The sequence below is a fragment of the Bos javanicus genome, chromosome 7, assembly GCF_032452875.1.
Source record: "Bos javanicus breed banteng chromosome 7, ARS-OSU_banteng_1.0, whole genome shotgun sequence".
In the NCBI taxonomy this organism is placed as follows: domain Eukaryota; kingdom Metazoa; phylum Chordata; class Mammalia; order Artiodactyla; family Bovidae; genus Bos; species Bos javanicus.
In genome coordinates, this window is record NC_083874.1 from 34,233,971 (window position 1) to 34,253,945 (window position 19,975).

The 19,975-nt window shown below is 44.7% G+C and overlaps 1 protein-coding gene across 3 annotated transcripts in view; it reads right to left on the reverse strand.

Annotated features, from left to right (window-relative positions):
• Positions 1–12,092, reverse strand: part of TNFAIP8 (TNF alpha induced protein 8) — a 144,682-nt gene extending 132,590 nt beyond the window's left edge. The window contains exons 1-2 of one of the 3 annotated variants that reach the window (XM_061422998.1): positions 12,027–12,092; positions 1,343–1,533 (exon numbers count right to left, since the gene is read on the reverse strand). Coding sequence is in view for 2 of the 3 variants with exons in the window: in XM_061422999.1 (XP_061278983.1) it covers position 1,343 (1 nt within the window). In the remaining variant the exon portion in view is untranslated. Of the gene's footprint in view, positions 1–1,342; positions 1,534–11,919 lie in introns of all 3 variants that reach the window. The other 2 variants (XM_061422999.1, XM_061423000.1) reach the window with 2 other exon arrangements.
• Between the last annotated feature and the right edge of the window lie 7,883 nt (positions 12,093–19,975).

A 19,975-nucleotide genomic window follows, 5' to 3' on the forward strand; every position in this document is an offset into this window, starting at 1 on the left:
AGAAGTCATGGCAGTGAGAAGCCTGTGTACAGCAACAAAGAGTAGCCTACAGGCGCTGCAACTAGAGAAAGCCTTTGAAAGCAACAAAAGATTCAGCACAGCCAAAAATTAACAAAAAAATTAATTTAAAAAGTTTTCCCAGCTTTTACTGAATTTGCCTCACACTATGATTCTATAACCTAAGCACAAATTTCCCATTTCAGACTGGCACTCTTCTGTACAAGCCAATAATGAAACACACATTCCTCTGGGTTATGAAAATTGTCCAACTTCTTCCCAATACAAAAATGGAGATAAATGTTATTTTCTACTTGGGAAGTGCAGCACCATTGATCTTGAACTTCCACATCCTTACTCTGATATACATTGGTGAATTATATCTGAAATAAACATAGGACTTTAGTATCATCTGCAATGGCAAGGGTCTGTGAATGACAGACCCTAAATGCCTGGACACGGCCCCACAGACTCGGTCTTCACCTGCACCTCGCTGAGGAGACTGAGGTGGCTTGTTGAAGGTCACTAGGTGAGTCAGTATCAGTCGAGCACACTCCCAAGGCTCATCTTTCTACTACTGAAAACACCACAATGTCGATTCTATCTCAATCTTAAAATGTGAAGAATAAAATGGGACATAAACTCTGACGCAGACTCTGGCTGGAGGAGCCTGGAGCAGTTTTATTGAGGGGTAATATCCTGCAGCCGTTCAGAACATAAGGATGGGATGAAGCTGAGGGTGTGACTCCCTGCTCAGCCACGCATCTGTGGCAGGTCATTTAACCTCCCAGAGCCTCAGCGCAGATTAACAACAATACCTTTCTCATAGATCTGTTAGGAAGATGAATGTAACAATGTGTATAAAGCATTTAGCACAGTGCCCACCCCATTGTAAGTACTCAAAAAGTACCATTGTTGGATTGGGGTTGTAAACACTTCTATAAACATACAGAACTCTCTATTTGATGAACATCTGCTGGGTTTCAATGCAGCCTACTCTCTCCAAAGTAAGTAGTGCTATTTTTATAAACTCACAACATTAAAAAGTCATTACTAGCAGTGCCTAAGTATATATGTGTGATTAATACCTTCCACATCTCTGCTTTGTTTTTTGTTTTTTTCCCCCAACTACTCATCCTGGGTGGATAATTTTAATTCTAATAAAACCGTGGATTATTATTATCAGTAATAGTGATGGCTTAGCTAGAGAGCTTCTAGAGCTTGGGAGCCTAGGGCTGGTGCAGATATTATCTGTCTGCCCAATAATCATGCCTCTCTCCCTTGTTCCCATTAGTACTGCCAACCTCCCACAGTAGAAATTTTCCCCTTACTATCCACTACTTACTTTCAGTTTCTCTGGCAGCTGTGACTCAGTTCTGGCCAGCGAGGCCTGAGGAGTCTTCAGGAAAGATTTATCCTCTGATGAAAAGAGATGGGGACTTCCCTGGTGGTCCAGTGGTTAAGACTCCACACTTTCAATGCAGGAACTTTGGGTTTGATCCCTGGTCAGGATGGCATAAGTGGTAAAGAATCCACCTGCAATGCAGGAGACACAGAAGACATGGGTTTGATCCCCAGGTCAGGAAGATCCCCTGGAGGAAGACATGACAACCCACTCCAGTATTCTTGCCTGAAAAATCCCATAGACGGATGAGCCTGGAAGGCTACAGTCCATAGGGCTGCAAAGAGTTGGACACAGTTGAGCACACACACGCAAAAAAACCACACACATAGGGAAGATCCCACATGCTATGCAGCATGGCCCAGCCTGGCCCCCAAATAAAAAGAAATGACTAAGTAAAAAGAAAAAAGACAGACACTACAGGAGAACAGATTTATCGCTGCCCTCTCTGTGCCCATCCCTCCCCCCATATCCACCAGCTCCTCCTGCCTTTGAATGAGTTTGGAGACACTTGTGATACCCATCACAGAAGAAGCTATTTTCTGTCTAGGAGGTCACAGGTCTGCAATTTAAAAAAACATAGCATACTAAGAATGGGAGAAGAGAAGGATGGATGGAACCTGGTTCCTGATGATACTGCTTGAGGCACTGAGTCAACTCTGGGTTGGTACCTGTCACATAAGATAATTGAATGTCTTTACTGCTCAAACCACTGTTAGCTAGGCACTCACTTACCTGCAGCCTAAAGCATTCTAATCATGGGCTGAATCGTGCGCCCACCCCCAGCCCATCCTAACTGGTATGGGATAAATTATGCCCCCTGTGGTCTGTCTCTGTCTCAACCTCCTCCATCTGCACCCTTTCCCAAATTGTGAGGCTGGAAAACCCCCGATGTGCTGGACTCAAGGGCAGCAAACCTGGGGGATGGCTGGCTAGAGAGGAAGGCTGAAGCAAGACTCAAACCATTCATACTTGTGGGTCCCTGGTCAGAGGAAAAAAATCATGGTTCCACTAAAACTAGAGAGATTTGCACTTTCATATATTGAATTTCTCACCCCCACTACCTCAAAATGGGTCTATATTTGGAGATACGGTCTTTAAAAAGTTTAACCCAAGTGCACTGAGGCTTGTCGGGTGGCCCTAATGCAATCTGACTGCTGTACTTATAAGAAGAAGAGATTTGGACACACAGACACAAGGGGCACGTTTACAAAGACGCCTGAGAGAACTGGTTGCCAGCAGCTCTGGACTGCAGTAATATTAAAGGAAGTTCCTCAAGGCTGAAGGATTGAAAAATACGTGAAGAAAATGGATCTACACTAAAGAATGAAGAGCCTCAAATTAGTAGATATACATAAAAACCTTTTCTCCATGTTTTAATTTCTTCAAAAGATCATTGTTCAAAGTGAAAACTAATAACCATGATTTCTGAGGATTATATCTGTAGACATAAATCATGTGATAATAACAAAAAGGCTAGTATTTGGAATACCTCCCTCCCCCCCTTTTTTTTTACCATGCTGTTTGACTTACATGTAGACATAAACCAGATAATAATACAAAGGATATTATTTGTAATACCCCCTCCCTTTTTGGGGGGCCATTCTGTACAATTTTCAGGACTTTAGTTCCTCAGTCAAGGGTTGAACCCAGGCTACTGCTGTGAAAGTGCCCTGCCCTAATCACTAGACTGCCAGGGAACTCTCTGTAATCACCTTTACAAAAGAGATTGTTATAGATGAGACTTCTGCCCCCTCCCCCCCAAATTCATATGGTGAAGCCCTAACCCCAGGGTGAGAGAGGGCCTTTTAAAAAGTAATAAAGGTTAAATGAGGTCAAAAGGGTAGGACTCTAATCCAATATGAATGCTGTTCTTATAAAGAGAAAGAGACCACAGACGCATGCAGACTGAGGAAAGACCATGTAAAGAAACAAGAAGGTGATCACCTTCAAACCCAGGAGAGAAGCCTCAGGGGAAACCATACCTGTCAACAGCTTGATCTTGGTTTTCCAGCCTCTAGAACTGTGAGGAATAAATTCCTATTAAGCCACCCAGTCTGCAGTATATTATTATGATAGCCCCAGCAAACTGTTACAGGGATCTGGTGTACTATTTACTATCATGAATATACAAACACTAGGGCAACCACAAGAGGGAACAGAACTTACGAAAGACTGATCGAAGGGTAAACTTTCAGGTGGACGTTTTATAAGGAACTCAGAGCCCAGGTATGCACCAGGAAGACCGTGGTGATTCACTCTCTGCCCTGTGGTCTGTCTCTGCAAGTCACTGCCCAACCTCCTCCATCTGCCCCTTTTTCCAAATTGTGAGGCGGGAAAGCCCCTGGTGTGCTAGACTTGGGGCCAGCAAACCCAGAAGATGGCTGGCTACAGAGGAAGCCTCAGGCAAGACTCAAATTATCCATACTTGTGGGTCCCTAGTCAGATATTTAAACCTAGAGGAAATAATTGTGGTTCTATGAAAATTTGTATTACGTATCATTAGTAGTGGGCTTCCCTGGTGGCTCAGTGGTAACGAATCTGCCTACCAGTGCAGGAGATGTGGGTTCAATCCCTAGGTTGGGAAGATCCCCTGGAGAAGGAAATGGTAAGCCACTCCAGTGTTCTTGCCTGGAAAAGCCCACGGGCAGAGAAGCCTGGCTGGCTACAGTCCACAGAGGTCACAACTGAGCAATTGAATAACAATCATCAGTAGCAGACCATTAGTATTCAGTTTTCAAGGCCGCTGTTAGAATGATAAATTAAAAACTGACCAGAATTTAGAAATAGGGAAGAAAGTCTCAAGTACTGACACAACTCAAAATGCAAAATAAAGCAAAAGGAGGAGGAGGAAGAAGAAAAGGAAGAGGAAGTGGAGGAGGGGAGAGGGAGGAGGAAGTCAGAGCAAGCAAGACCATTACAAAGAAAATTGTTCTCCATTTTCTACTGCTCACCAATTACAACATAAGAAGGGCACCCCTTCAGAACAGGATAGATTCCTGGAGGTGCCAGGACCTCTGGACAGAGGAGTAGACTCAGGGAAGAGAAAACAGGCCACTTGTCAACTCAAGAGTCTTGAGGCTGGGGCTCCTCCCAACAGGTACCACTCACCCACGTCAGTGATCAGAGACACAAGCTATCAAGTCAGCGGCACACTAAAGGATGAGGTCAGCACTGCCAGTGATTCGAAATCGAGACTGTGAACAAATGCACACTGAGCAGACTCCCTGGTGTCCCTGCTTAATGGCTTTCAATTCCTGAATCTATCTTCGGGACACCACAAGTGGTTTTGGTTGTTATTTTTTGTTCCTGACCCGACTGTTGGTCAACATTTTTCAACCCAATGAGGATCTACTTGTATAAACTTCATTATTTCTTAGGATGGGTACATGGGTGTTCATTTGGGGCATGTTCCTGTCAATCATCTTTAAACTTTAAAGCTACTCTATTACTTTCAAGTGATTAGCACTTTCCACTGCCAGAAAACACAGAACACCTACAGATACTTGCTGAATGAATTATCTTTAGAGACCAAGACATTAAAACTGTTCTCCCAGGCTAGGGGTTTTCAACTGGCTGGGCATCAGTCCCTGGGGATGGGGTGGGAGGGCTGTGAGGTTTGTTAGGAATGCATATTCCCAGGCCCCATTTTGTGATAACACAGTAGGTAGGGCCCAGGAATCTGCACCTTTTGGATCAGGCTTCCCAGATGATTCTAATTTGCAGTCATGTTGGGAGCTATGGCCCCAGATGAGCCCTAAAATAGAGCAACATGTTGGACAAATTCAAAGTTTCATTTGAGAGATCACCTCTGTGGCTGCTTAGATAGTCGCATCCTCAGATCAGTCCACTCAGGGCACACAGGCAGGGACCCAGGAAGTTCCTTATCAACACAGAGTCTCTCACCTTAACAAGAAGAGCAGCTGCTTTTTCAAGAACCTTCATGTGTTCCAAGCCATAAAAAGCAAAGGAGCAAAACAGCTACACAGAGGCCATTGCTGAATGCCAGGAGAGGTCTGAGTTCACCACCTGTCCCAGGAATATTCGGTGAGTCACCCGGGGCCTATCTCTGCACTAAGGCAGACAGAATTCCATCACTGAGTCTAGACTGCTCTACCCTTCCAGGGCGGGGATAGTATTGAATCAAACACCAGCCATTTCCCAGAAAACTACTTCATCTTTTTAAAGACAGGAGAAGGGGGAGGGGAAATGGAGTTCTTTCCTGATCACAGAGGGATGGAATCAGGTATTAGATTTATTTCTTAAAGCTCTGAGTTATCAAAGCTTGCTCTGAACTTTGCAACCTCTGGCCAACACTGTACCGCCACCTTTTCTCAGAGGACGGTAGCATTTCTATAGAATTCCCTTGTTGCATTTCTATAAAATTCCCTTGTTCCCATCTGTGTGTGTGTGAGAGAGCCTACATACAACTCAGGAAGCCAGAGATGGGAAAAGATGAGGACAGTGAGGGCTCCACAAGCAAACACACAACCTCTGTCTCTTTCACTTTGGTTGACAGTCACGTTATTTGCTGTTGTTCAGCCACTCGGACGTGTCTAGCTCTTTGCGACCCCATGGACTGCAGCACGCCAGGCTTCCCTGTCCTTCCCTGTTTCCCACGGTTTGTTCAGACTCATGTCCATTGAGTTGATGATGCCATTTATAAGTCATGTTTTAAGGAACACTTTTTTTTTTTTTTTTTGGTTGTATCACATAACACATGGGATCCAGTTCCCTGACTAGGGATGAAACCTGTGCCCCCTTCATTGGAAGCACAGAGTCTTAACCACTAAACCCCAGGGAAGTCCCAGGGAACTCATTTACTGAAATAAAATAATAGTCAGGAGTGGAGAAGGTTTGAACTAGGTGAATTTGGCTTGAAGGAGTAAGAATCAGGCTTAACCAGAGTATTGGCCAGGTGGCTCCTTTCAAATATTCACAGTGTCCTGTGTGCCCTGCAGAGCGCTGTGTTCCCGGAAGAGTTAGCTCCAGGGGACAGGCCTGGAGGTAGCGTCCCTGCCTTCTACAGCTGAGCACTCTCACAACTTTCCCTGAGGACAGCCGAAGCAACTTTGAGACACCAAGGGCAGCAGAGACATCACTTCCTGTCTGGCTTGGAAAATCTGGTTTCATCCATTACCTGTTTCAAATAAGAGCCCCCACAGGTGAAAGGGCAACCCATTGCTCACAAATGAATGGTAACAAATCTTTTAAAAATGCCCCTCATGTACAGGAAGGGTTACTGGATACCATGGCTCTTCTTCTGCCCAGACACATAAAACCCAGGTGCCCTGCTTTGGTTCATTTCTCTTCAGCAGCAGCAGCAGCAAGATTTGCCTATATAATCACATGGTCCTGCAGCTGGGAATCACTGCGTGTATGCGCGCATGCTCAGTTGTGTCTGACTCTTTGTGACTCTATGGACTGTAGCCTGCCAGGCTCCTTAGTCCATGGGATTTTCCAGGTAAGAATACTGGGGTGGGTTGCCATTTCCTACTCCAGAGGATCTTCCCCACTCAGGGATCAAACCTAAGTCTCTTATATCTCCTGCATTAGCAGGTGGATTATTTACCACTGTGCCACCTGGAAAGCCCAAGAATCAGTGAAGCTGTGCTTCATGTCTGTTCTTCTCTGGGCTTCTCTGGCATCATCAGAGGCAAAAAAGGAAAGTTCACGTTAAAAGCACATGTGGTACAAGTCCCCACTCTTCCTCTCTGCTCCACTATGTACAAACACCATCATCTTGAAATGAGAGTAATTTGGCCAGTCCAACAAAGTTGACCACTTGCTTTGGCACACTGGCTATAAAGAGAGGAATATCCTGCTTAAGTGACACAATTCTGTAATTGAAATATATATCCCCACTTTTTAGATAAAGCAATGGGCTCAAAGCTTAAGTAGCTTATCCCAAGTTACACAGCCAGTAGTAGCTGAGATATGAATAGCTGATTCCATCAGTGTCCTGTGAACCAACCACTTTTTGACTAAACTAGAAGTCATCTTAATTCCCAACGTTTAAGGAAATGATAACAAGTGGAAATTTGGATTTAATTCCATTCTCTGTTATTAAAGAAACAAACCCCAGTGTGTTTATAAGTTAGCTTGGGTTGCTCCACGGAAGGCCCATTCCAGTGATCTCTCACTCATTTTTTAATTTCTTTTTGGTGAGGAAGATGGCTGCATGCCTACCCCTCAGTCACCTTGAGTGAAATATCTTCATGTTTGACCAGCAAGAGATCAATCACCCATTTTGTTCTATGTAAAAAAGCACAATAAGGAAATTCCCTTGTGGTGCAGTGGTTAGGACTCTGCACTTTGACTGCTGAGGGCTCGGGTTTGATCCCTGATCAGGGAACTAAGAACCCACAAGACTTGCGGGCAGCCAAAAAAAAAAAAAAAAATACAATCCTGGGAAAACAAACTTAGTGATGTCCATCCAGCTTTGCAGCTAGCTCTGGTTTCTCAGAAGTAAAGAATCCATCTGCAATGCAGGAGATGCAGGTAGACAAGGGTTCGATCCCTGAGTCAATCCCTGGAGAAGGAAATAGCAACCCACTCCAGTATCCTTGCCTGGGAAATCCCATGGACAGAGGAGCTTGGAGTGCTACAGTCCACTGGATTGCAAAGAGTTGGACATGACTGAGTACACACACACACACACACACACACACACACACACACACACACTGAATCTTTGCTACCTTGGTTCTGAACCATAAACACTTGTTTCCAGAGAAAAAGCAACTGCTCTCTAAAAGGATGAGTGGATGTTGTTTGATCATTGTGGAGCATGTGACACTTTAAAACAAGTTTCTCAGGTAATTTCCATGCTTCACATGCAAGACCAAGAAAACAAAACCTATGGACTCAGGTTTACTGCAATTATGCCTCTGGTCATTTGAAACAAACATCAGAAGAAAGATGTTTATTTCAGCTTCTTCTTATTGAGAAATAAAAAATATTTTGAAAATGGTTCCTCTACTGTGCTAAGGAAGTGCCTTTACTTTCCTTTGTGAAACTCAGAAGAATTGTGAACCCATCTTTGCACTATCAATTTCCCTTCAGGGACCTGTTCAAATATTTTTGTGCATGTCACCAGTCATCTTGGATTCCAGGCCCTGGTGGGAACATGAGAGGGTTGCACAGTGCCATTCACACAGTAGGAGCTCAATAATACCTGCTGCCTGAATGAATGGAGCCCTGGCAAGCTGGATGGAGGGGATGTACCTCTCAACTTGTATAAGGGCCAACGTGGCAATCTAAGACTCATGGGCCAGATGGTCCCTAAGGTACCTCTCGCCTCTCATTCTAGAATCATCTACCCACTACTGGCAGCTCATTTCCTCCTCGTTAGGCCAAAATGCAGAATTCAAATTGACATTCACTAGTACTACTTAACCTCATTTACATTTGGCAGCAAGGTTCACTGATTCTTCTTCTTTTTACCCTTAATTACTCATCCATTTTCAGCTATTGGGAAGACCCACTGATGGACAGAAGTCTAGAAACTGCAATTGGCTCAGACCCCTAGGCCAAAGTTACCAAAACTAGAGGGGGCGGGGAGCAGGAAGTAAACTGTTTCTCACAGGGAGACATGAAGGTTGAGGTGTTAAAAGCTCCTTTTTGGTGTTTGCTGAGTTCTTACTGTGTGCATTTGGTATTAAAGGCAGGATGTGGGCAGCATGAGGCAAGTTGAGGTGATAGAAGTTTATCTGGCACCACACAGTGCCTTCTCTTACACTCTGCAGTGGAGCCGATTCTGTGAATGCCAGACTGAGGGAAGCTTTCCCTATTTATCCAGGTTGGCCCCTGTGTCAGTGTCCATGGTACTGGGGCTGCGCTAATACTCCTTCCACCTCCATGAGAAAACAGGTGGCCTTTATCTGTTATCACCCACCTTCCTCTGCCTCCAAGAGGTCACCCCATGCTCAACCCCCTCAATTTGTACCATGCAAAAATAGAGGGAGTGGAGAATGGACTCTTCTGCAAGATGTGGAAGCAAAGCTAAATTCTGATTGAGGACAAACGAAATCTCCGAGAAGGAAATGTGTTCATTCCAAGGGGATGATCCAAGCAGACAAGGATTAATTTAATTAACCAACTACGAGGTCTCTCGAGTGCCTGGCACTAAGGCAGTCTCAGCTTCAAGGATTTGCTATTCGGAGTTCCCTAAGTCATAAACCACCCAGAAACTGCTCCTCCCCCCACACAGCATTTCCTAATGGGTACTGTTTAGATGCAATCATTTCTCTCCACACACCCTTTCCTCCAATTTCAACAGAATAAAGAACTGCAGAGAACAGGTCTCATAAAATGCTCCTTTCCTGGCCCTGCAGTGTGAGTGCACATCCTCAGTTTCTGCCATTCCGTAGGGCTCCCAGAATAGCCTGTCCACAACACTCACTACACAGAGGAAGACGATATCCAGTAACACAGTAGAAACAGAAAACTGAGAGACAACAAAGATACGTATATTTTCTAGCTCACGCCACCCCTTTTCTCACTAGATTTAAACAGAACAAAAGGCACTAAGGTTAAAGTCTCCCTTAAAGAAAAAAATGTAAGGGATCATCTATGTAGAATTACTACATTTGGGGGGGAACCTTCTTATATTCAATATTTTATTGATCATTCTTAAATTAGCAGCTAATCCAGATAGATATAATGGCATAGAAGGCTTATTTCTGTTAATGCAAAGACCTTAATACCAAACATTCAATGTCTAAGGTATCCATACTTTACAGGGAGGTAGATGGTACTCCATTTTCCTAAACTTTATTTATTCAAATTACAGGTATAAACTCAAAAGCCGAGCCAAGAAGTGGCAGAGCCAAGTAGTACATATGGGGCGAACTGGTACTCGCAAAAAAAATCTACAAAAAAGCCAGTTGTGTCACCATAACTTGCTGACTTAACTCCCCACGACAGATCTAATTAGAAGGTGGCAGTAAATCTTTCCAGGTGTTTAATTAAGTGTGATAATTATTTCTTTCCTTAAAGACAGATGGAATCATATGTTTACATTTCAAAGCATAATGTTTCCTTAGTTAAAATACTGTGGAAATACTTTTGTGAAACACAGGATTCAAACCAGGATAAAAATATCTGCTGTGATAAGCAGCACTTAAAGTGATTTATCAGCTCTAAGTTTCATTTGCAAGGGCACAATGGCAACTTCAAGTCTGCTCTGTTCTGGTTATTTCCTTTAGCTATATAGTTTTGTTTTCCTTACGCCTCAATGAATACTTTCTACTCTATATGCCATTTTCCTGCCAGCATCTCGTAAATGAAGTCTTATCAAGAAAGCGGGAAAACATTATAGGCATCTCTACTTTCACAGCAAGAACATGGCAAGAATAAACCGAGATAGAGAGGAATTCAGAGACAGTTATAATTGGATGGGACCTCAGCAACCAGGGAATCATTTTACAGGTGGATTAGAGTACTGTCCTGCTATCAATTAAATGTTTTTTAGGGCAGAAATACGCCCTATATTGAAATAGTATTGACCTCCCCCATAAAAATTATATATGTAATTATATGTATACTTCTAAGTCGCTTCAGTCGTGTCCGACTCTGTGCGACCCCACAGACGGCAGCCCACCAGGCTCCGCTGTCCCTGGGATTCTCCAGGCAAGAACACTGGAGTGGGTTGCCATTTCCTTCTCCAATTATATGTATAGAAGGGTCGAATTATCAGTCTTAAGTAGCTCAAGGATTTCCGTTGTTTCAACATTGAGCACCCAACTATCTTCTTCCTCCCTTGCTTCTCTCAGGGTACTGCTCCTCCTACCCAGTGCTGTTTTAGGAAGTCAGTTGGCTTTAGCAATGCCGTGTTACTGAATCAATGAAGATTTTTGGCCCCTAAATCCTGTTGGTCAACTTGGTCTTGAACTTGCCTACCAGCCGCCCAGATTCTGAAGGCGCCCAAGTGTTCTTGCATCAGGTGCTGAGCGCGCAAAGACACAAGCTCGCGCGCGCACACACACACACACATTTTCTTCCTCAAAGCAAGTCTCCACCGAACGGTCTCAAGGCAAAACTCTAGTCCCTGCCCATTTTACAATGCAGGGTTGGATTACAATCTCAGGCCAGCATCTCGGTCTGCAATCTGGGACATTCTGATAACCGGGGCGGTCCTTTCGACAGCAGGAGCTGTGACCAGGAGGGCGTGACACGTAGCGGGGCCCCCATCTGCAGAAGGAACAGTAAGCGGCTCAGGGCAGAAGGGTGGAAGTTAAGGGGTCATCAGCTCGAGTCGGTAAGGGCTCCCAGCCGAGGTCTCAGATTATCTCGGCGACACAGGAACTGGGTAAAAACTCCGGGGAGTTTCCGGAGCTGTGCGCGCCTGCACACACACACACACACACAAGCTCAGACGCACGCACTCACACCCACTCACATTTACTTCAGAAACTCTCTGTGAGCTGAAAGCGTGCCCGCAGGAGCACCCCGCAGCCCAGTGGCCAGGGAATCCTGTGAGGGTGTCTGCGGGACCGGCGCGCCCGGGAGGCACTTACTCTGAAGAGGGACCCGATGGCGCGGGGACGCTAAGAAGCGAGCTGGGCGAGGTTACGGCGCGGACCTGCCAAGACGCTTGAACGATCGCGGGCTGCCGCGGACTCACCAGCAGAGCGCGGGCCAGAGACGGCGGGAGAAACGGAGCCAGGGGAGGGAGAAAAGGAGCAAGGGGCGGGGCAAAAGAAGCAAGGGGCGGGGACAGGAGGAAGAGCTAAAGAGCCAGGGGCGGGGCGGGAGGAGGATTTAGGAGACTGGGGCGGAGCCGACCGAGGAGGAGGAGCCGGAGGTCGGGGGCGGAGCGTGCGCGGAGGAGTTCAGTACAGGGCGGGCAGGAGAACCCGGGCTTCAGAGGCAGGGCCTGGCACTTGAGGTAAGGAGTGGCCAGGGCTCGGGGAAATGCGGAGGAGGGCTGGTCAGCGGCTCAGGAGCTGGACTTGAGCTGCGAAGCAAGACCTTTGGGCTCAAGGAGCCAGGACCGGCTTGGGAGATACGCAGGGAAGAAGTTACCTTTCGGCTCCCTCGGTTTCTTCAGCTATGAAAGTGAGATACCAGCCTCAAGTTTATTGAGTCTCTTAAGTGAGCTCATGCCAGGCACCTAACAAGTACACGTGTATTATCTATTATCTGTTGCCGTTACCTTCGTCGTCGACATCATTTTCCGTATAAGCCCCTAAATCCCTCCTGCCCTTTTTTTCTTTTTATTTTCAGCCTTTACTGGCCTCGAGTCTACCCGGGGATAGCTGATGCATAAGTGATTCCTAAGTTTCCATTTGCGAGGGATGCAAGGTTTCTTTCTAAGAGTTAAAGGGTCATTGGATCCCAGCAAGTCAGTCTGGTCTAAGCCACCTCTGCGGACTTCAATGACTGCCTGTACCCACAGAGTCTAAGAGTGGCTATTGACCCGAATGGGGCATAATCTGGGCCCTAAACCCGAGGTAGTCATTCTCAAGGGCAAATGTTGCCGGACCTTCTTGGGAGTGTGATGAATCCGTCCTGCATTCAGTTCAGTTCAGTCACTCAGTCGTGTCCGACTGTTTGCGACCCCATGAATAGCAGCACGCCAGGCCTCCCTGTCCAACACCAACTCCTGGAGTTCACCCAGACTCACGTCCATCGAGTCAGTGATCATTCAGCCATCTCATCCTCTTTCGTCCCCTTCTCCTCCTGCCCCCAATCCCTCCCAGCATCAGAGTCTTTTCCAATGAGTCAACTCTTTGCATAAGGTGGCCAAAGTACTGGAATTTCAGCTTTAGCATCATTCCTTCCAAAGAAATCCCAGGGCTGATCTCCTTCAGAATGGACTGGTTGGATCTCCTTGCAGTCCAAGGGACTCTCAAGAGTCTTCTCCAACACCACAGTTCAAAAGCATCAATTCTTTGGCGCTCAGCCTTCTTCACAGTCCAACTCTCACACCCATACATGACCACAGGAAAAACCATAGCCTTGACTAGACGAACCTTTGTTGGCAAAGTAATGTCTCTGCTTTTTAATATGCTATCTAGGTTGGTCATAACTTTCCTTCCAAGGAGTAAGCGTCTTTTAATTTCATGGCTGCAGTCACCATCTGCAGTGATTTTGGAGCCCCCAAATATAAAGTCTGACACTGTTTCCACTGGTTCCCTATCTATTTCCCATGAAGTGATGGGACCGGATGCCATGATCTTCGTTTTCTGAATGTTGAGCTTTAAGCCAACTGTTTCACTCTCCACTTTCACTTTCATCAAGAGGCTTTTTAGTTCCTCTTCACTTTCTGCCATAAGGGTGGTGTCATCTGCATATCTGAGGTTATTGGTATTTCTCCCGGCAATCTTGATTCCAGCTTGTGTTTCTTCCAGTCCAGCGTTTCTCATGATGTACTCTGCATAGAAGTTAAATAAACAGGGTGACAATATACAGCCTTGACGTACTCATTTTCCTATTTGGAACCAGTCTGTTGTTCCATGTCCAGTTCTAACTGTTGCTTCCTGACCTACATACAAATTTCTCAAGAGGCAGGTCAGGTGGTCTGGTATTCCCATCTCTTTCAGAAATTTTCCACAGTTTATTGTGATCCACACAGTCAAAGGCTTTGGCATAGTCAATAAAGCAGAAATAGATGTTTTTCTGGAACTCTCTTGCTTTTTCTATGATCCAGCGGATGTTGGCAATTTGATCTCTGATTCCTCTGCCTTTTCTAAAACCAGCTTGAATATCTGGAAGTTCATGGTTCACATATTGCTGAAGCCTGGCTTGGAGAATTTTGAGCATTACTTTACTAGCATGTGAGATGAGTGCAATTGTGCAGTAGTTTGAGCATTCTTTGGCATTGCCTTTCTTTGAGATTGGAATGAAAACTGACCTTTTCCAGTCCTGTGGCCACTGCTCAGTTTTCCAAATTTGCTGGCATATTGAGTGCAGCACTTTCACAGCATCATCTTTCAGGATTTGAAATAGCTCACCTGGAATTCCATCACCTCCACTAGCTTTGTTCGTAGTGATGCTTTCTAAGGCCCACTTGACTTCGCATTCCAGGATGTCTGGCTCTAGGTGAGTGATCACACCATCGTGATTATCTGGGTCGTGAAGATCTTTTTTGTACAGTTCTTCTGTGTATTCTTGCCATCTCTTCTTAATATCTTCTGCTTCTGTTAGGTCCATACCATTTCTGTCCTTTATCGAGCCCATCTTTGCATGAAATGTTCCTTTGGTATCTCTTATTTTCTTGAAGAGATCTCTAGTCTTTCCCATTCTGTTGTTTTCCTCTATTTCTTTGCATTGATCGCTGAAGAAGGCTTTCTTATCTCTTCTTGCTATTCTTTGGAACTCTGCATTCAGATGCTTATATCTTTCCTTTGTTCCTTTGCTTTTCGCTTCTCTTATTTTCACAGCTATTTGTAAGGCCTCCCCAGACAGCCATTTTGCTTTTTTGCATTTCTTTTCCACGGGGATGGTCTTGATCCCTGTCTCCTGTACAATGTCACAAACCTCATTCCATATTTCATCAGGCACTCTATCTATCAGATCTAGGCCCTTAAATCTATTTCTCACTTCCACTGTATAATCATAAGGGATTTTTTTAGGTCATACCTGTATGGTCTAGTGGTTTTCCCTACTTTCTTCAATTTAAGTCTGAATTTGGCAATAAGGAGTTCATGATCTGAGCCACAGTTTTTGGTCTTGTTTTTGCTGGCTGTATAGGGATTTCTTTGGAAGGAATGATGCTAAAGCTGAAACTCCAGTACTTTGGCCACCTCATGCGAAGAGTTGACTCATTGGAAAAGACTGATGCTGGGAGGGATTGGGGGCAGGAGGAGAAGGGGATGACAGAGGATGAGATGGCTGGATGGCATCACTGACTCGATGGACGTGAGTCTGAGTGAACTCCAGGAGTTGGTGTTGGACAGGGAGGCCTGGCGTGCTGCAATTCATGGGGTCGCAGAGATCAGACACGACTGAGCGACTGATCTGATCTGATCTTATCCGATAGAGCTTCTCCATCTTTGGCGGCAAAGAATATAATCAATCTGATTTCGGTGTTGACCATCTGGTGATGTCCATGTGTAGAGTCTTCTCTTGTGTTGTTGGAAGAGGGTGTTTGTTATGATCAGTGCATTTTCTTGGCAAAACTCTATTAGTCTTTGCCCTGCTTCATTCCGTATTCCAAGGCCAAATTTGCCTGTTACTCCAGGTGTTTCTTGACTTCCTACTTTTGCATTCCAGTCCCCTATAATGAAAAGGACATCTTTTTTGGGTGTTAGTTCTAAAAGGTCTTGTAGGTTTTCATAGAACCGTTCAACTTCAGCTTCTTCAGTGTTACTGGTTGGGGCATAGACTTGGATTACTGTGATATTGAATGGTTTGCCTTGGAAACGAACAGAGATCATTCTGTGGTTTTTGAGATTGCATCCAAGTACTGCATTTTGGACTCTTTTGTTGACCATGATGGCTACTCCATTTCTTCTAGGGGATTCCTGCCCACAGTAGTAGATATAATGGTCATCTGAGTTAAATTCACCCATTCCGGTCCATTTTAGTTTGCTGATGCCTAGAATGTCGACATTCACTCTTGCCATCTCTTGTTTGACCATTTCCAATTTGCCTTGATTCATGGACCTGACATTCCAGGTTCCTATGCAATATTGCTCTTTACAGCATTGGACCTTGCTTCTATCACCAGTCATACCCACAGCTGGGTATTGTTTTTGCTTTGGTTCCATCCCTTCATTCTTTCTGGAGTTATTTCTCCACTGATCTCCAGTAGCATATTGGGCACCTACCTACTGACCTGGGGAGTTCCTCTTTCAGTATCCTATCATTTTGCCTTTTCATACTGTTCATGGGGTTCTCAAGGCAAGAATACTGAAGTGGTTTGCCATTCCCTTCTCCAGTGGACTACATTCTGTCAGATCTCTCCACCATGACCCGCCCATCTTGGGTTGCCCCACAGGCATGGCTTAGTTTCCTTGAGTTAGACAAGGCTGTGGTCCTAGTGTGAGTAGATTGACTAGTTTTCTGTGAGTATGGTTTCAGTGTGTCTGCCCTCTGATGCTCTCTTGCAACACCTACCGTCTTACTTGGGTTTCTCTTACCTTGGGCACGGGGTATCCTCCATTAAGCACCTACTATATGATGGTTCTGTGCAGAGGGCTGGAAATATTAGTAATACTAGCAAAATTTCGTATGTGTTGGTCACTGTTATAATCCTCATAACAACTTATAGATCCTATAGCTACCTTAGTTTCAAAAAACTGAAATCATGGCTTCCGGTCTCATCACTTCATGGCAAACAGATGGGTAAAAAAATGGAAACAGTGACAGGTTTTATTTTCTTAAGCTTCAAAACCACTGCAAATGGTGACTGCAGCCATGAAATTACAAGACATTTGCTCTTTGGAAGAAAAGCTATGACAAACCTAGACAGCATATTAAAAAGGAGAGACATCACTCAGAGACATCACTTTGACAACAAAGGTCCATATAGTCAAAGTTGTGGTTTTTCCAGTAGTCATGTATGGATCTGAGAGTTAGGTCATTAAGAAGGCTGAATGCTGAAGAATTGATGCTTTCAAGCTGTGGTGCTGGAGAAGACTTTTGAGAGTCCTTTGGACAGCAAGGAGATAAAACCAGTCAATCCTAAAGAAATCAACCCTGGATATTCATTGGGAGGACTGATGCTGAAGCTGAAGCTCCAATCCTTTGGCCACCTGATGTGAAGAGCTGACTCATTGGAAAAGACTGTGATGCTGGAAAAGATTGAGGGCAGCAGTAGGGTGTGACAAAGGATGAGATGATTGGATGGCATTATCAATTAATTGAACATGAGTTTGAGCAAATTTGGTGAAATAGTGAAGGACAGGGAAGGCTGGTGTGCTGCAGTCCTTGGGGTCGCAAAGAGTTGGACACGACTGAGTACTGAACAACATAGCTACCTTAGTTTTACAAAGGGAAAGGGAGGCACAATGAAATAAAATAATCTACCAACATTTCACATTTAGTAAGTGGCAGAGTATGGGACACAGGAAGGTAAACACATTGGGTTTAATGACCACAATAGGAATATTCAGAAGGTTCAGAGATGTTTAAGACACTGTCCTGTGGGGAGGGGAGAGTCAGGAAGATTTTTCTGAAGGAGGTAATGTCTGAGCTCAATTTAGAAGAACGAATGGGAGCTTCCTTCTTCTAAGGAAGGACATGGTTAACATTTTTCAAGCATTAAGAAGGGTTGGTGAAGAAGTGGAACAATAGAAAAAGACAAAATCTAAGTGTTTTCTTCCTGTAGGAGTTGAAGAACATTAATTTGACCTTTGGTAAGTAGAAAGTCAGAAGGATTTTAAGCATGGGAGACATATCAAATGTTCTAGAAAGGTTTCTCTGAAAACAGCATAGAAAACATCAGACCCGGGAAACTTGCTTATGAAGTCATTGCAAGGATTGATCAGTTAGGATACAGCTCAGTCATGTCTGACTCTTTGTGACCCCATGGGTAATCTCTGGGCAAGAATACTGGAGTGGGTTGCATGCCCTCCTCTAGGGGATCTTCCTGACCCATAGACTGAACCCAGGTCTCCTGCATTGCAGGCGGATTCTTTACCACCTGAGCCACCAGGGAAGTCCTAGGATACAGCAGTAGGCAGAATACGAATTTCAGGAAAGATGTCCCCACCTGAATCCCCAGAACCTGTGAATATGTTACCTTACATGGCAAAAGGGACTTGGCAGGTGTGATTAAGGTCAAAGAGAATGAGATAGGGAGATTATCTTGGATTATTTGGGTGGATCTAATCTAATTATATGATTCCCATAAAGAGGATGAATGAGTCATAGAGATTCAAAGTATGAGAAGAACTTGACCTGGGTCAGGAGCCAAGGAATGTGGGTGGCCTCCAGAAGCCGGGAATGGACCTCAGCCAACAACAACAAAAAATGGGAATTTCATTCTAACACCATAAGGAAATGGATCCTCCCTTAGAGCCTCTGGAAAGGAATTCAGTTCGATTGACACTTTGAGTTTATCCTGGTGAGACCACCCCCCCACCCCCCCCACCCCCCCGCCCACTACTGGACTTCTGACCAGAAATGTAAAACTGTAAAGTAATAGATGTATGTTGTTTTAAATTCCTAAATTGGTGTTAATTTGTTTTGGCAGTAATAGGAAATAATTATAGACGCTGAATGCTTAAACTAAGTGGATGGAAAGATGGATTCAACACTTACAAGGCCCTGGAGATTGATGGGATGTGGGGGCTGATGGAAGGAGATTAATCTAGGTCGATTTACAGGGTTTCTGGATTGGCAGGCTGTCTTTGGTGATGGAGGAAAGACATCACCAAGTGGAGCAAAGGACAAAGGCAGGTCTTTTTAGGATTAAAAAGGTTTACACACTCGCAGGCCTTCCCTACTCCTTAAAATCATTAGAAACAGTCTCCAAAAGTCCATGGGCAGTGATACTTGTTACCGCCTAGTGTTCTAGAAATGGATCTGCTCTGTGTTAGCTGCATGACTTTGGACAGAGCACAGAGCATCAGTAAAACTTCTACTGTGTGGGATAGGAGGAGCCCCATCTGCATGATTCCTGGGTCAGCCAGGACGTCGTGGTGTCTGTAACCTCAACCCAGTAACTTTCACCATTGCTTCATTTCAGTCTCCTTTGTCTCAAGCTGTGCCCTGGAGCAGCACTCTTCAGGGATACTTCTATTTAGATATAAAGATTCTTTAGTCTTTCTCTTTATCATTCCACACCCCTACTATGGCCTCTCATCCTTGGTCTTCACATGCTTTCTTTACCTCGTGCAGACCTGAATCTCTATTGACTTCCCCTCCTGCCAGCCTAACCTGAACAGCCAGCACCTCAGCCACTCACTGCTAATGCCTCTCATTGCTTTACTCCATCGTCCTTTCCTTCTCTTACTTGGCACATCTTTCTATCCAGTCCACATATTCGTATGTGCTACTTAAGAATCAAAGGATGTGAAAACTGATGCTCTGCAGATTCATGATCTCTGATGTTAAATCCTCAAGCAGGCTGGATTTTCTCCTGCATCAGTGATGGAAAGAAGGGAGTTCGATCTTTATCCCTTTCCTCAAGACATCTTTCACACCCCTAACCCTTCCTACACTTGATATACAATCTTACCTATTTCAAAAATACACAGATCATCAATACAGAATTTTCTCTACTTAGCCCAGCTAACAAAGATGCTATTTACATCCACAATCACCTTGATTTCCTTTCCTCTGATCCCGGTGGATTAGAGCAAACCCATTCATCAGCTTTCAGGGCCCCTGAGGAGTCCTCCCTTCTATTTACAGAGGCTGTATTCTGTTGAATATCGATTCTCTTTTATCGTCAACCTCTCAATTTCTATACTTTCCCCACAAAATATTTTTTTTAATGCTAAAATAATAAAATTTAAATAGCACCACGGATCCTACCAGCTTCTCTCACGTCTTTACTAGGGCCATCTAGACCTGACAGTAGAAACAATGCGGAGTGGCCAGTGCCTCAGTGTTTCCCTTAAGGGACCTGGGAAGGAATCTACAATTCCAGGAAATGTGTGTCGCTGTTGTCAAAGAACA